The 15,298-nt window shown below is 40.4% G+C and overlaps 1 protein-coding gene across 1 annotated transcript in view; it reads left to right on the top strand.

Moving 5' to 3' along the window:
- The window catches only part of SLC9A2 (solute carrier family 9 member A2), a 135,250-nt gene that overhangs the window by 91,183 nt on the left and 28,769 nt on the right, over window positions 1-15,298 (top strand). Inside the window, exons 5-6 of the mRNA XM_073614757.1 lie at window positions 6,183-6,388; window positions 7,716-7,805. Of these exons, the coding sequence (XP_073470858.1) occupies window positions 6,183-6,388; window positions 7,716-7,805 (296 nt within the window). The remainder of the gene's footprint in view (window positions 1-6,182; window positions 6,389-7,715; window positions 7,806-15,298) is intronic.

Genomic DNA, 15,298 nt, shown 5'->3' with positions numbered 1-15,298 from the left:
CTATTTGTGGGAAGAAAAGGACGCAAATTTCGTTTGGGTACAGCATTGCATGACCACGCAATTAGCAGTTAAAGCGACGCAGTGCCAAATTGGAAAAAGACCTCTGGTCCTTAGGCAGCATAATGGTCCAGGGCTCAAGTGGTTAAAACACATGCACCAGGGAGATACAACTGTGAAGAATATTTGTTGAAGGTCACCTTCATTGCTTTATAAATACATATCCCCAAGTGTATTGCCTGCGGGCCGTATTGAATTAAAGGAACAGTTCCCGGTATTATATCATTTTCATTTGCTCTCTCCATTACAAAGTCCTTTGTTGGTTCTGTTTGCAGATAAATACATTTGTTGTATTATTTGATTTGTTTAGGCAGTGGTTAGCACTTTTGCGTAGCAGCACTAGGGTCACTGGTTCAAATCCCAACCACAACACTACCTGCTTGGAGTTTGCATGTTCTCTGCATACTCCAGTTTCCTTCTACACTCCAAAGACATGCTGGTAGGTTAATTGGATTCTGTCTAAATTTGCCCTAGTATGTGTCTTATTGTGAGTTAGATTAGATTGTAAGATCCTTGAGGGCAGGGATGGATGTGACTGTATATATATATATATATATATATATATATATATATATGTAAAGTGCTGCGTGAATCGACAGTGCTTTATAAGTACCTATAACAAAAGGAATCACACATGTCTACTCTGGGGTACACCAATGGCAACCCTAGACCACTCGGAGGCTGAATCATTTACCACAACTCTCTGTACCTTCTTTTGAAGCCAGTTTCTATCCATGTACAGCATTGTTAATTTTGGGAGCAAATTTCGACTTATGCTTTATGACCTGTACACACGGTCGGATTTTCCGATGGAAAATGTGCGATCGGAGCGTGTTGTCGGAAATTCCGACCATGTGTGGGCTCCATTGGACTTTTTCCATCGGATTTTCCGACACACAAAGTTTGAGAGCAGGCTATAAAATTTTCCGACAGCAAAATCCGATCACGTCAATTCATACCGTGTGTGGACAATTCCGACGCACAAAGTGCCACGCATGCTCATAATAAATTCCGAGAACTGCTCGGTCTGGTAAATTTAGCGTTCGTAATGGATATAGCACTTTCGTCAGGCTGCAATGTTTTAAATTGTTTAATGCAGCGCACTCTGTTCTTCTTTATAATGCAAGAAGAATGAAGTAGTTTTGCTGCTCATATTCACACAGACTTCTCACAAACTTCTTTCTTTATTATTTCTGTTGATTTCATCACTATAATATTTGTATTTGTCACATCTGACTCAAAAATGTTTATTTTTTTATTTTGGTTAGTATTTTTTTCAAGCCTGATCTTTTTTTTTTTTTTAACTCCAGAATATTTTTGTGTGTGTTTTGTGTGTCAAGTTACCACAACCCCATTATTATCTTGTATTCTTTAATCTCAAGGAGGTTGCTTGGTGTTGGTGTCTCTTGTTAATTTCACATTGTATTTTTGAAATGTACCTGTCTCCTCACAAACAAACTGACCTTTTTGAAGGAAAACACACATAGGCAAGTATAATTGAAAAAAAAATCCTTTATTAAGGGCTCATAACCAAAGAGGAAGGCAACGCTGGAGAAACAGCAGAAATTGTCGAAGCCATTGGCCCCCAGGGCACACATCAATTATCTCCAGCAAATTGGTGGCCTGAGGAGTCCATATATAAGGGAGTACAGTCTGGTTCAGAAGTCCAAGAGAATCATGAACAGCAGCAGATGACATATCTGTCCCCAGGCTGTGATCATACATGAGCCTGCATCTTTTGTCAGACCAGACTGAACCCAAGCCATCAATCTCTGGTCTTCCTTCCACGCTTCCTTCCATGCTGTGTCTGTGGTGGTGGAGTTGTGGCAGGAGGAGGAGGAGGATGGTCCATCTCACACAGGTGGATATTGGGTGTCTTTTCACCCCTCACCCCTTAAGGCTTTATAAAGAATGTCCTCACACATGAGGCGTTGACCCTCCTGCATGCCCTGCAGTTTTGTGGCAGCCATGCAGGCAAAGGCCTTTTCAGGAGTGGGGAAGGCTCTGAGGGATGCAGAAGCCTCCTGAATCAGCCTGAGTGCTGAATCCTGCACGTGACTCCCCTTCCTGGGTCTTTTGTTTGGAAGGTGGAGGGGAGGGACCTGCGACTCTGTCAGGCAAGTTTGAGCCAACATCCGTCGGAAAAAATCCATGGATTTTGTTGTCGGAAGGTCAGATCAATGTCCGAGCGTGTGTACGAGGCATTAGTCTTAGCCTTAGGACTAAAATGTCATTTTAGTTTTAGTCCCATCTTAGTCTTCTGCTATTGTTTTAGTTTTAGTCGTATTTAGTCGACTAAATCCCCAGTACATTTTAGTCCACTAAAATCTAATGTGTTTAGTTAAATAATGCACTATTTAAGCAATTTCAAAACTCATTATACACTCCTGGAGTAAAAAAAAAACACCTAATATCATGTTATTATTTATGGTTTGGACAAACTACACAGACACAGATTTAGCCATTATATAACGTCTTTACCCTGTAAAACCAAGTTTCGTTGCTTTTTGAGTCACACAGATTTATTCCTTGCTAAAGGGTGCATGCTACTGTTCTGTTGTTGAGAACAAGTAGCTCAAAGCCCACCCAGGCACCCACACACTGCACAGTCAATTAAATCACTCTGTGGACAATGCTTGCATGAGTGGGACATACTAAAGAGGAAGATTGTAAGTGTTATAACAAGACAATAGGAGTAATATGGTGGCAGCATTTAAACAAACCACAGCAGCAGCAGCAGCAGAAGAACCACCCAGCTCTAGAGAGGAAGACTTCCCATGACAGAAAGTCCAAAATGAATGATCTGTGGTGAGCCATTTTTATTATTCTTTTACATTTCTACAGTCAATTATCAAATGGATATGAAATTAATGATCTTGGGGCTGTCTACTCTACTGGTGTATCTTTGTTATTTTTTCACTTTATTTGTATCTCGTTTAAAACTGTTCCCATAAGATGTTGGACCGGATACCATGTACCGTGTGTGGTCTCATCTGGTGCATGAAGGCAAGTGTTAAAACAATCTTTGATAAAGCAAGATCAATAGTGAATGTCTTCAAGTCTTCCTTTCCACTGCAACGCTGAAGATATTGGAGCATTGTGGCCTTACTCTTTTAAATGACTGCCCCACAGACTGGTCAAGTAATACTACCAGTACATTCAACATGATCGAAAGACTCCTCAAACTGAAAAAGTTGGTCTGCCAAATTGCAAAAAAAAATAGGATGGGACACAGCTTGCTCCCTAGTTAAATGGAAAAAGCTCACATCATTGCATGACCTACTGCTGCCTTGCGGAGTGGAACATTCTAAAGCCCTCCAGAGTAACACCATGTCCATGTCCCTGCCCTCTTTGATCTACACTCTACTCAACTTGAGGACTTTAAACAGAACACTAGCTACCAAGATCGTGCCACAATTGCATAGAGGATTAAAAAGAATGTGAACCAGCATTTTGCTTCATTCATTCTTAGATCCAAGTAACTGATGAAATGTTACATAGTAGGTGAGGTTGAAGAAAGACACAAAGTTACATAGTAGGTGAGGTTGAAAAAAAGACACAAGTCCATCAAGTCCAACCTATGCTCTCGCCAGCAGCTGCTTGTTTTTTTGTCAATTCTGCAGTCTGTGAAAACCCTTGTTGATGTGGCAGATGAGAATATTATGGAACTGCTTAAGAAGGCAGGGGAGTATGCCCGTGCCTTAAGAAAATCCACATTGCCCCACTTACAAGATGAGGATCTGTCTGACTCTGAAGATGATGTGCAAGAAGAGGAGAATATTGAGAAATCACAGGAAGTGCAAAAAGCACCATCCGCATCAAAGCAGCCAGTCTTTCAGTTTCTTTCAAAATGCCCCAGAAGACCCAGGCAGAGCATCTCCCCAAACAGGCAGCATAGAGCAGCAGATCAGTCTGACTATTAATCCGGTGCACACAATCCATTTTGCTTTGGCCTTCTCCCCAGCCTCGGTGGCCTGTTGTTCCTTAGAGTCAATTTTGCTTGACTCGTTGACGAAATTAACACTGATGTACAGCAGTAAATTAATATCTCCAGGGATTTAGGGGTTGATTTGCTAAAGGCAAATAGACTGTGCACTTTGCAATGTGCAGTTGTATTCTGCAAGTGCAGTTGCTCCAGACCTTGGTAAATTAGGTAAAGCTTCACTTGGCAAAGAATACCCAATCACGTGCAAGAAAGATAAAAAAACAATAGTTTTGCTTGCACATGATTGGATGATGGTCATCAGAGCTATACTTATTAAGCTCTGGAGCAACTGCACTTCTAGAGTTCAACTGCATTTTGCAAGTGCACAGTCTAATTGCCTTTAGTAAAACAACCCCATAGTGTCATCTGTAAGTGTTAGAAAAGTTCCAATATTCTAGTTGCACCTCTGATCTAGTTATATACAGTACATATCAGAGTAAATGCTAAAAACAACACCATAGTTATGTCAGTTTGCCTTTTGGCCACTAGGGGCGCCTCAGCGTTTGCCAGGAGCCGATGCGAGTGCCCGGCGGGCACGATGACCGCTGGGCTCCCGTGAACGCTTGTGACAGAGCGAGAACCGGGATCTGTGTGTGTAAACACACAGATCCTGGTTCTTTCAGGGGAGTACAGAGAGATTGTGTGTTCATACTATGTATGAACACCAATCTCTCTCTCCTCCTAGACAGTCCCATCCCCCCTACAGTTAGAACACACCTAGGGAACACAGTTAACCCCTTGATCGCCCCCTAGTGTTAACCCCTTCCCTGACGGTGACATTTATACAGCAATTAGTGCATTTTTATAGGACTGAATGCATAACAAAAATGTGTCAAAAGTGTCCAATTTGTCCGCCGCAATATCGCAGTCATGATAAAAATCGCAGATCCCCGCCATTACTAGTAAAAAAAAAAAATAATAATAAAAATGCCATAAATCTATCCCCTATTTTGTAGACACTATAACTTTTGCGCAAACCAATCAATATACACTTTTTTTTTTTACCAAAAATATGTAAAAGAATACATATCGGCTTAAACTGAGGAAGAAATGTATGTGTTTTTTTAATAAAAAATATGGGATATTTATTATAGCAAAAAGTAAAAGATATTGTGTTTTTTTCAAAATTGTCGCTCTTCTTCTGTTTATAGCACAAAAAATAAAAACGTAGAGGCGATCAAATACCACCAAAAGAAAGCTCTATTTGTGGGAAAAAAAGGACGTCAATTTTGTTTGGGTAAAGCGTCTCATGACCGTGCAATTGTCAGTTAAAGCGACGCAGTGCCGTATCGCAAAAAATGGCCTGGTCATTGAGCAGCCAAATCTTCCGGGGCTGAAGTGGTTACATTGCAATTGTCTTTTGTTGTGCCAGCTGCTGATTCAATTTTTTCTGGTGACAGCGCAGTATTTTCCACTTTTACACCATTCAACAGGAAGTGTCCACATCATTTTGGATCCCCAAAAGAAAAGCGGAAAGCATGTTACAATACCAGTAATTGATCCTCTATTCTAGGAATCTTGGCAGAAGAAACCACGCACTTATGAAAGTGTAATCCTGCTTCTCTCTTTCTACTGCATTTTCTCATTGTCCTAACATTTCTTAAAGCGTATCTATGGTCAAAATATAAAATCATATATTTATTTCCACATTGTTTTTCACTTATTTCTATCCTACTCCTGTTAATCTGAATGATTCTAAAGTTTGCAAACTTAGTTTGTGAAGATCTCCACACATTTACTTCCTTGAATTTTCTGAGACATATTCACTATTTCCTGTGGGTAGGCACTGCTGTGTCACATATTTCTCAGAGCCTGCCTTCTGAACTACAGAGGCACTTAAATGAGGAGTTTGAGGACGTGGAGTCAGCACAGGAATTATATATTGAAAGTAAACAGCAGAGGAAAAAATGCAAAGCATGCAGGGAATCCAGAACATTGAGGAAAGAAATGACCAGCAGGCAGAACTCAAAGTGAAAGGAGATTTTTCAAGTGAGCTTGTATTGGATTGTAAAATATACCAATTGTTTGCTTTGCTATTATAATGATGATGTTATTAAATGAAAGTGTATGCTGTGATAATAGATTTCCATTAAAGTGCATGTCTTAAAGTTTTTTCCTTTTTTTTTTTTTTTTCTTTTAGGTGTATTTCTCCTGACTCTGATAATCAACCAATTCCGCACAATAACACTGACTACAAAAGACCAGTTTATCATTGCATATGGAGGGCTTCGAGGTGCAATTTGTTTTTCTCTAGTCTTCCTCCTCCCTGATTCTGCTGCATTTCCAAGAAAGAAACTCTTTATCACTGCAGTAATTGTGGTCATTTTTTTCACAGTTTTTATTCAGGTGAGACTGAAGATGACATTCAGTAGAATTTGTCGAAAACCACATGAAGTGTTTTTTTTAATTTGAACTAAAATTGGAACCTTGCACAACCTTGCTCTTCATGAAACGAGACACATCATTCAGTCTACCACTGTATACTACGTAATGTGAACATGCCATTCGTTGTAAACCTTTGAAGTGTATGTCCCCTGTTACTGTTATGTGGAGCTCCATTAAAGAGATTCCTCCACACCTATTGTGACAAAGATTTTCCTCTTGTATTGACAACAGTTTCACAAGATGGAAATTGAGCAGAATCTTGAATAGCAGTATAGACGGAAATTGGAATGAAATGTTATTTTTAATAGAGCAGGTGAAGGCTAGAAACCCTGTGAACTTTGTATTGCAGATTTTCCTTCAATTCCTTTCTAGTGAAACCATTGTCAACGTGAGAGGGAATTCTTTTTTACAGTGCCACGAATAGTAGTAAACACCCAGTAATCCTTCCACGCTTTACATAATTTGAAAACGTTTTGGCTGGACTTAAGTTTAAAACTCAGATATCACAAGGTGTCTATTAATTTTATTAGACAGCAAGCCCTCTTCCATAGGCTTGTCTGATTAAGTTTCCTTGTTAGATGGGCCTGACTTCTGAACCAAGTCTTGACCAACTGTCTTTTAGCACTTCAGTGGCCATTAAAGCAAAACTAAACATATCTCTTCTCTAATGGCGCAGGTCTCCCACCTGTACTGGTATATTTTCACTGGGTGCTAGTTTTCTAGCATGTCCATTGGATGGCGCCGGATGGCGTAACTCATCCCGCCACACAGGGACCTGTGTCGGTGATGTAAGCTGAGATGAACTTGTGCAGCTCAACTTACATTCTGGAGAACACCGCAAGCAGGCAGGTAGGGGTGTTTTATTGCAGAAGAGACATTGCATACCTCTGCGATAATTACCTGCCTGCTCACAGCTTGTTCTAAATAAGGCCTTCATTTCCACTTTAAGGGCACCTACTTTTAAGAGGGGGCAGGATAGTGGGCTGAGCTAAATCAAAAAAGCCATTCCCCAGCAACAAAGTATAGTGCAGGCAGCTAACCTATGCCCTTCATTTGAAAAGTAAATATTCTCATTTAGAAATACATAAATAGTAGCAATTCACAAACATCCGACCTTGCTGTCCAGCCTTCCATTATCTATGCAATCTGGCCTTCATGTCTAAGGTATTGGCCAGTACAAAGTTTTAAAATAAATAACCCATTTCTTAATATGCTGTGTAACAGTAGTGGGGAAGTAATGAGAATGCAATGAACATTGATATACACCTATTTGTTTATCGTTTTTTAGGGCATTACCATTCGCCCACTGGTTGAATTTTTAAATGTGAAGAAGGCAAATACAAAGCAGCAGATGATCAGTGAAGAAATCCATAACCGGGTATTTCTCTACATTTCTCGTTTCTACGTTAATTAGGGTTGAGAACACATTTGAATATAAGGTCATTTTTGTAACTTTATAAGTCATTTTAAATACATATGTGGTATATTAAGAGATTTTTCTCAAAAAAAAAAAAAAAATCACTTTTTTTCTTACTTTTTGCATGAGGTTACCCCCTAAAATCTATACCAGAACTTGAAGGGTATGGTATGGAATTAAAGGAGTTGTAAAGTCATAAGGTTTTTTTATCTTAATGCAATCTATACACATTCTGTGCAGCAGCCCCCCTGGCCCCCATAATTCTTACCTGAGGCCCTTCTCTGTCCAGCGATGTTCATGAGTGTCTCGGCCATCTGGGACTCTCCCTCCTGATTGGCTGAGACACAGCAGCAGCGCCATTGTCTCCCGCTGCTGTCAATCAAAGTCAGTTAGCCAATCAGGAGAGAGAGGGGGCGGGCTCCGTGTCTGAATGGACACAGGAAGCTGTGACTCGGCTCAGATGCCCCCATAGCAAACTGCTTGCTGTGGGGGCACTCAACAGGAGGGAGGGGCCAGGAGCACCGAAGAGACACCCAAGAAGAGGAGGATCGGGACTGCTCTGTGCAAATCCACTGCAACAGAGCAGGTAAGTATAACATGTTTGTTATTTTTAATTACATTTTTTTACAATTACTGGGGACCACATGCCATTTTTGTCTCTTTTAAAATCCAGACCAGACCTAAAGGGCTTGGTATGACAGCATTGTTCAGTTGTTTGAACAAGAATCTCCATAGATTGCTGGTTGAATATTCTTAGACTAGAGCATTAGGGTAATTTCCCATGAGCATTAACTCTCATGGTTGAATGTTCTTATTTTTCTCTTAGAAAGAATGCTAGAGAATGTTACATTCACACAGCAAAAGGCAACAGGGAAACTAATACACACACATTAGACACATTACAGGTATTATTTATTACACATGAATGTTGACACATTGGCAAAGTAATTTTTTATAAATAGACTCCTGACTCTTTAAATGAAAACAGTTATTGTCATCGTCAATAAACACTCTATTATTCTAGCAAAGGAAATGAAAGTGGTATTAAACAAACAAGCAAACATTTATTATATTGCAGCCTACCATATCTTAGATGTGATGGCTTCAATAGTTTTTCTTTTTAAGGCTTTCTTTCTTCCATTTTTATCTGGTGATCTAGCCAGCACGTTTGTTGTTTTTCAAAAGCACAAGCTCTCCAGCAGAATGTATCTGCAGACAAACCATTTAACACTGGCAGGTGTGCCTAAATGATCATTTTTTTTTTTTTTTTTATGTAAAATCTTTATGCTAAAAAAAAAAAAAAAAAAAAAAAAAGTTTGCTTTAACAGATTATAAAGTGTGAGCTGGAGTTTGGCTTCCATTTGTTCAGTGTATTTAATTCTGATAATTCATTCAAAAGAGATGTATGGTTTTTTTTGGGTTTTTTTGGGTTTTTTTAGAATCATACTTACCTAGGTGGATTCAGCATCGGTCCGATGCTGCATCTATCTCCCGCCACCTCTAACACTAAGAACCGAGTGATTGAACATCGCAGATCGCTCGATTCTCACAGCTCCATGAACAGAGAACTGCTCACTGAGAGTCTGAGCTGTGTGTTTCGTGCAGGCATGTGGGCGGATCCTGACTCCTTTGTCGCAATCTTGCCCGACCCTGGACTGGAGTGGGGGCACTCTAATACAGGAGCTGTGTTACTGGCCAGATCACAAGGTGAAAACAGAGGAGAAAAGGCCTAAGAAAAGAAAATTAATGCAGCCAGCACATCTAAAAATTGGTAAGCTGCAATATATTAAATTTTTGGTTATGGGTCTAATACTGCTTTAACCTCACTGGCGGTATTCCTGAGTGTGGCTCGGGGTGAATTTTCAGTACCAAAAGCGGTAACCCCAAGCCACACTTGGGATCTCATCGCAGAATCCAGGCAAAGTACCTTGTCCCCAGGATCCTGCGATGTCTCCCCGCTGTGTGTGCGAGCTGTGTACTCTGCTCAAGCTATCACAGTATCGAGCTCCGTTCCCTGCGAGCATTGCGATGCACGGGGACGGAGCACGGCGCCAAATTAAAAAAGTGAAAAACACATTACACATACAGTAAGTACACTGTAATCTTACAGATTACATTACTGTATCAAATTATTTCACATCCCTTTTGTCCCTTGTGGTTTGTCCAGTGCCCTGCATACAGTTTTATATTATATATACTGTTCTTTCTGCCTGGAAACTGGAGATTGTCCATAGCAACCAAAAAGTGTCCCTTTACATCAAAAGCAGTTTTAGACCAGCTAGAAAACAGCGATAATAAATTAGATTCACTTGCAGAATTGAGCGATAGGGATTTGTGGGGAAATTCGTCATCAAACACTGAAAGTAATGACAGCGACAATTCTGCAACTGAGCAAATTTCAGTGTTTTTGATTTGATTACATTATTGAATAATTTTTATTACTTTTATATTATTATTTGTTATATTTATTTATAGTTATTTATTATATTTTAATTTATGATTTTGTGTTTCAAACTTTATCATACCCGGGCTGTCTACTAGACACTTGTTTGGCAGATTTAAGTGTGTTATTCCTAAGAATTACAGGCCTACAATACAATAAAACGCCAAATTTCCATGCAAAAGATTGTACCGCTTTGAGCATCAAAAATCTGAAATAATCATACCACCAGGGAGGTTTATATAAACACTTTTCTTTTAACAATTTTGAAATAAATTGTTATACACTTTGTAAAACATGATTGGCATTTATAAGTACACTTTAAAAAAAGCAAACATTTATTAACCAATTCAGCTCTGGAAGGTTTACCCCCTTCCTGACAAGGCCATTTTTTGCAATAAGGCACTGCGTTGCTTTACCTGACAATTGCGCAGTCATGCAACACTATACCCAAATAAAAATGATGTCGTTTTTGATCCACAAATAGAGCTTTCTTTTGGTGGTATTTAATCACCTCTGCGGTTTTTATTTTTTGTGCTAGAAACAAAGAACAACCGACAATTTTGAAATAAAACCTATATATTTTGTACTTTCTGCTCTAAAATGCATCCAATAAATCTTTTTAAAAATCACATTTCTTCATCAGTTTAGGCTAATATGTATTATGCTACAAATTTTTGGTAAAAAAAACCTCCCAATAAGTGTATATTGATTGGTTTGCGCAAAAGTTACAGTGTCTACAAACTATGGGATATATTTATTTATTTTTTTTTTTTTAGTACTAGTAATGGTGGAAATCAGCAACTTATAGCGAGACTGCGATATTGCGGCAGACAATTCGGACACCTAACTGACACTTTTGACTCTTTTTTGGAGACCAATGACACTAGTACAGTGATCAGTGCTAAAAAATATGCACGGTCACTATACTAATGATACTGGTAGGGAAAGGGTTAAAATCAGGGGCAATCAAAGCGTTAAATGTGTGCCTAGGGACTGCTTACTAACTGTGGGGGAGGTGCTTTTACTACTGGAAGACATGTATAGGTGCTTCTGCTTCACAGAAACACAGGATCCATGTCTTCTGTACGTACAGAATGTCAGTCAGCCTTGTTAAGTTAGGCAGACTGTAATTCTGTCAGAGTAACAAATGATTGGCGGGACCTGGGGCAAACATCGGGTCCGCGGGACCTGCTGATCAGCTCCCGCTATGTAAAATCACAGCAGGAGTAAGCCGTGGCGGCGCATGCTCATGCCCAAAATCCGGAAGTGTAGAATCACGTCTATATATATATATATATATATATATATATATATATATATATATATATATATATATATGTGTGATTCTGCACGTAACGGCCACCCTGTGGCAGTAAATCTGCTATGGGGCAGTCGTGAAGCAGTTAACTTAGAACAGTATGGTAAACATTGCACAGCTTGAATGTGATGACATCAGTGTTACAATAGATATATGAACAGATAATTATTTGTATCATCTTAGCCTGGGTAAAAACATTAATTTTAGTCACATTTACAGTGGGTATAGAAAAGAATCACCCCCCCCCTTTAAAATAATTAGATTCTTTTGCTTTGCAGCGTGAAATCAAGACATACAGCTGTATTTACTCAGTGCAACTTATAGCGTAAGTTGGAAAAAGGATCACCCCTCCTAAAAATTACTTGTAAGCTCAGTCAGGTGTAACTAATCACCTTCTCAATCAATGGCACACAAAGCCATTTGACTTTCAGCTGTGATCAGCTGTGGTCATTTTGATCAGCTTAGCATGAAAAGAGCTTTCCCTCTATCACCGGGATCTCTGGGATAAAGTTGTGGACAGGCACAAGTCAGGAGATAGGTACAAAAAAATTTAAAAGGCTTTATCAATGGCTAGAAGCACAGTGACGTCTTTTATTTAGAAGTGGAAAGTATTTTGTGCAAGACAGGACATGTCCCTAGATCAGGACATCACTCCAAACTGGATAAAAGAGCCAGGAGGAAACTGGTCAGAGAGGCTACCAAAACGCCTACAGCGGGGGAGGGGGGGGGGGCGTGGCTAGCCAGCGCTGAAGATGGACGCTTAGCTCCACAGCTCGTCAGTGAGGGAGAACACCAGAGCGACTCAGCCTCGCTAGAAGCAGCAATCTATAGCCATCTTCACCCCAGGGCAGCAGCACATCCTCTCCAATAATGTCTCATAAACGGATGGGTGATTACAAGCCCAAGAAGCTGACTACATTCATGTTCCCTCTGGAGGACAAGGTCAGTGATCACCAAGATGGGGGCAGCGGCCTGGCTGCGCCGCGAGAGGCATACACAGATCTCCCTGATAACATTTAGGGATCTAGGGAGAAATGGGAATATCAGCGCTACCTAGGACCCGGGTGCAGATCCCCTCACAAAAGCAGCCCTGCCAAGGCCCGGATGTGGATGGATGCACCGCGTCCACGGCTACCTCTAGCCCTAATCGAGGCCCAGGCCTTTAATCCACTAGAATTCAACCAGGCCTTACATAACTTCATGGCATCCTTCCCCACCACAGGGCAGCCAGTAATGGACACCACCTTAAAAGATATGCTTATGTCATTGCAATCATCACTGATGACAGTCCTCCACAGACATGAGATCTATGGATCACAGAGTCAATACCATTGAAACAGGCATGACAGAATGCACAACGGTAAATGATCTAATTGATACCTATGAGGAGGTAAAAGAAGAGCAAGAATGGGTCCTGGCCAAGCTGGCCGATTTAGAAGATCACTCTAGACGTAATAATGTTAAGTTCCCAGAATCTATCCTACCGACAGACCTACCTAAGTATACCAAAGACATCATACACACCATCTTACCTGATGCATCTCCCAGAGATATCATTATTGACAGGATCCACAGAATAGCAAAACCTCCTCACCTAGCAGCGTTTGTACAGAGAGACGTGCTCATGCGGGTGCATTTCTTTCACATCTCACCCCATCGCATGCCTCACAACAACTAACTGTAAGAGTTTACCAATCTTCTCCCCACCACCTACATCCCTGATTGCCAGTCATGCCGATTACCATTCTATTGCTCAACGCCAGGGGATTAAACCATCCAGATAAAAGGCATTCCTTATGGCATACCGCTGAAAAGCTCAAAAGTGACATCATATGTGTCCAAGAGACACACTTACTACCCACATCAGTAACCCTTTGCTCCAACAACAGATACCCCCACATCAACAATGCTACTTTCACCTCCAAAAAAAGAGGAGTCTTAATAGCAATAAAGAATACTATAGACTTCCACCTGCTTCAAGAAATATCAGACCCCAATAGTCGCTTCATAATTCTCATATGTACCCTCAACAAAATCAAATACACACTGCTAAATGTATATGCCCCTAACACCCACCAGATGAGTTTCCTCCAGAAAGCCGTACGCAAAGCCCAAGCTGTCCAACAGGGACATCTGCTCATGTACGGAGATTTTAATCTGGTAACAGATATACATATGGATACCACATCAGCAGCAAAGAGAAGAGAGTCCCCCCTGAAACAATTCCTCGCATCACAAGATATATTTGATGTCTGGAGATGTCATCATGGTAAAGGACTACACTTCTCCCCACATCATAAATCATACTCAAGAATAGACATGTTCCTCACAGATAAGTGGCTTTTACAAAAAAAATAGCGCATCCACACCATAATGTGGTCGGACCACGCTCCAGTCACAATTTCCATTAACGACACTAAGCACCAGCGGAATACATTTCTCTGGCGTGCCAACAATGACAGAATATAACACCCAAACTACTCTCAGGAAATTAACGACCACCTAAAAGAATACTTCGACCTCAATAGTGGAATGTGACCCCGTTGTGGTGTTGAACGCGCACAAAGCTGTTATTCATGGTATTATATTGAAACTGAGTTCCCTATGTAACAAGAAGAGGACGCAGTGTATTTATAACCTTACTTCACAAATTGCTAGTATTGAGACCCAACACAAGGGTAATCCACAACCAAAGCAAATGGCTCAGTTGATGCTACTGAGACAGGAACTGAGGTCGCTACTCCTCCATTCCTTCGAGCATATACAGCGTAAAATTAAAGCCACCTCTTATTCTACATCTAACAAAGCAGGATAAAAAACTAGCCCAATGCCTCAAAGGGAAAAGGACCAAATCTAAAATAACTCTTATTCCACCCCCACACTAAAGAAAACCTGACCAACCCTCAGGACATAGCAAACGCTTTAGCGATTACTATAGTGACCTCTATAACATTAGACAGGACCCCTCCACATTTCAACCCTCAAATAACGACATTAATGCATATCTGCAACACATTAAACGCTGTCTCTATTACTATCCTTAGATGCATAGAAGGCGTTCAACAGGGTACATTGGTCCTATTTACAGAAGGTACTCATTAAATTTGGTTTCAAAGATCACATATACAGAGCCATCATGGCACTCTACACCACTCCATCAGCACAAATTTACTCAGCAGATGTGGTATCTCAACCGTTCAACATAACGAATGTTACACGCCAGGGGTGCCCATTGTCATCATTAATATTCAACCTGCTAATGGAACCTTTGGCATGTGCGATCGAGCCCTTTTAATCACAGGCTTAATGATAGGCAAAACCTCCCACAAGATTAGTCTCTTTGCGGACGATGTGATCTTGATCCATAGATCACCTATCCTAAGATTTCATACTACAAACTGAACACAACCAAATCACATATTCTAGATCTTAAGCTGGACACCACGACAAAATACTTACTACAGGTCCAATACCCTTTTGCTTGGCCAGACAAAAGCATTTGCTATCTTGGGGTTACATAGTTACATAGTTACATAGTAGGTGAGGTTGAAAAAAGACACACGTCCATCAAGTCCAACCTATGTGTGTGATTATGTGTCAGTATTACATTACATATCCCTGTATGTTGCGGTCATTCAGGTGATTATCTAATAGTTTCTTGAAGCTATCAATGCTCCCCGCTGAGACCACCGC

This window comes from Aquarana catesbeiana, linkage group LG02 (genome assembly GCF_042186555.1).
Source record: "Aquarana catesbeiana isolate 2022-GZ linkage group LG02, ASM4218655v1, whole genome shotgun sequence".
NCBI classification, from domain to species: domain Eukaryota; kingdom Metazoa; phylum Chordata; class Amphibia; order Anura; family Ranidae; genus Aquarana; species Aquarana catesbeiana.
This window is presented reverse-complemented; position numbering and strand designations above follow the sequence as displayed.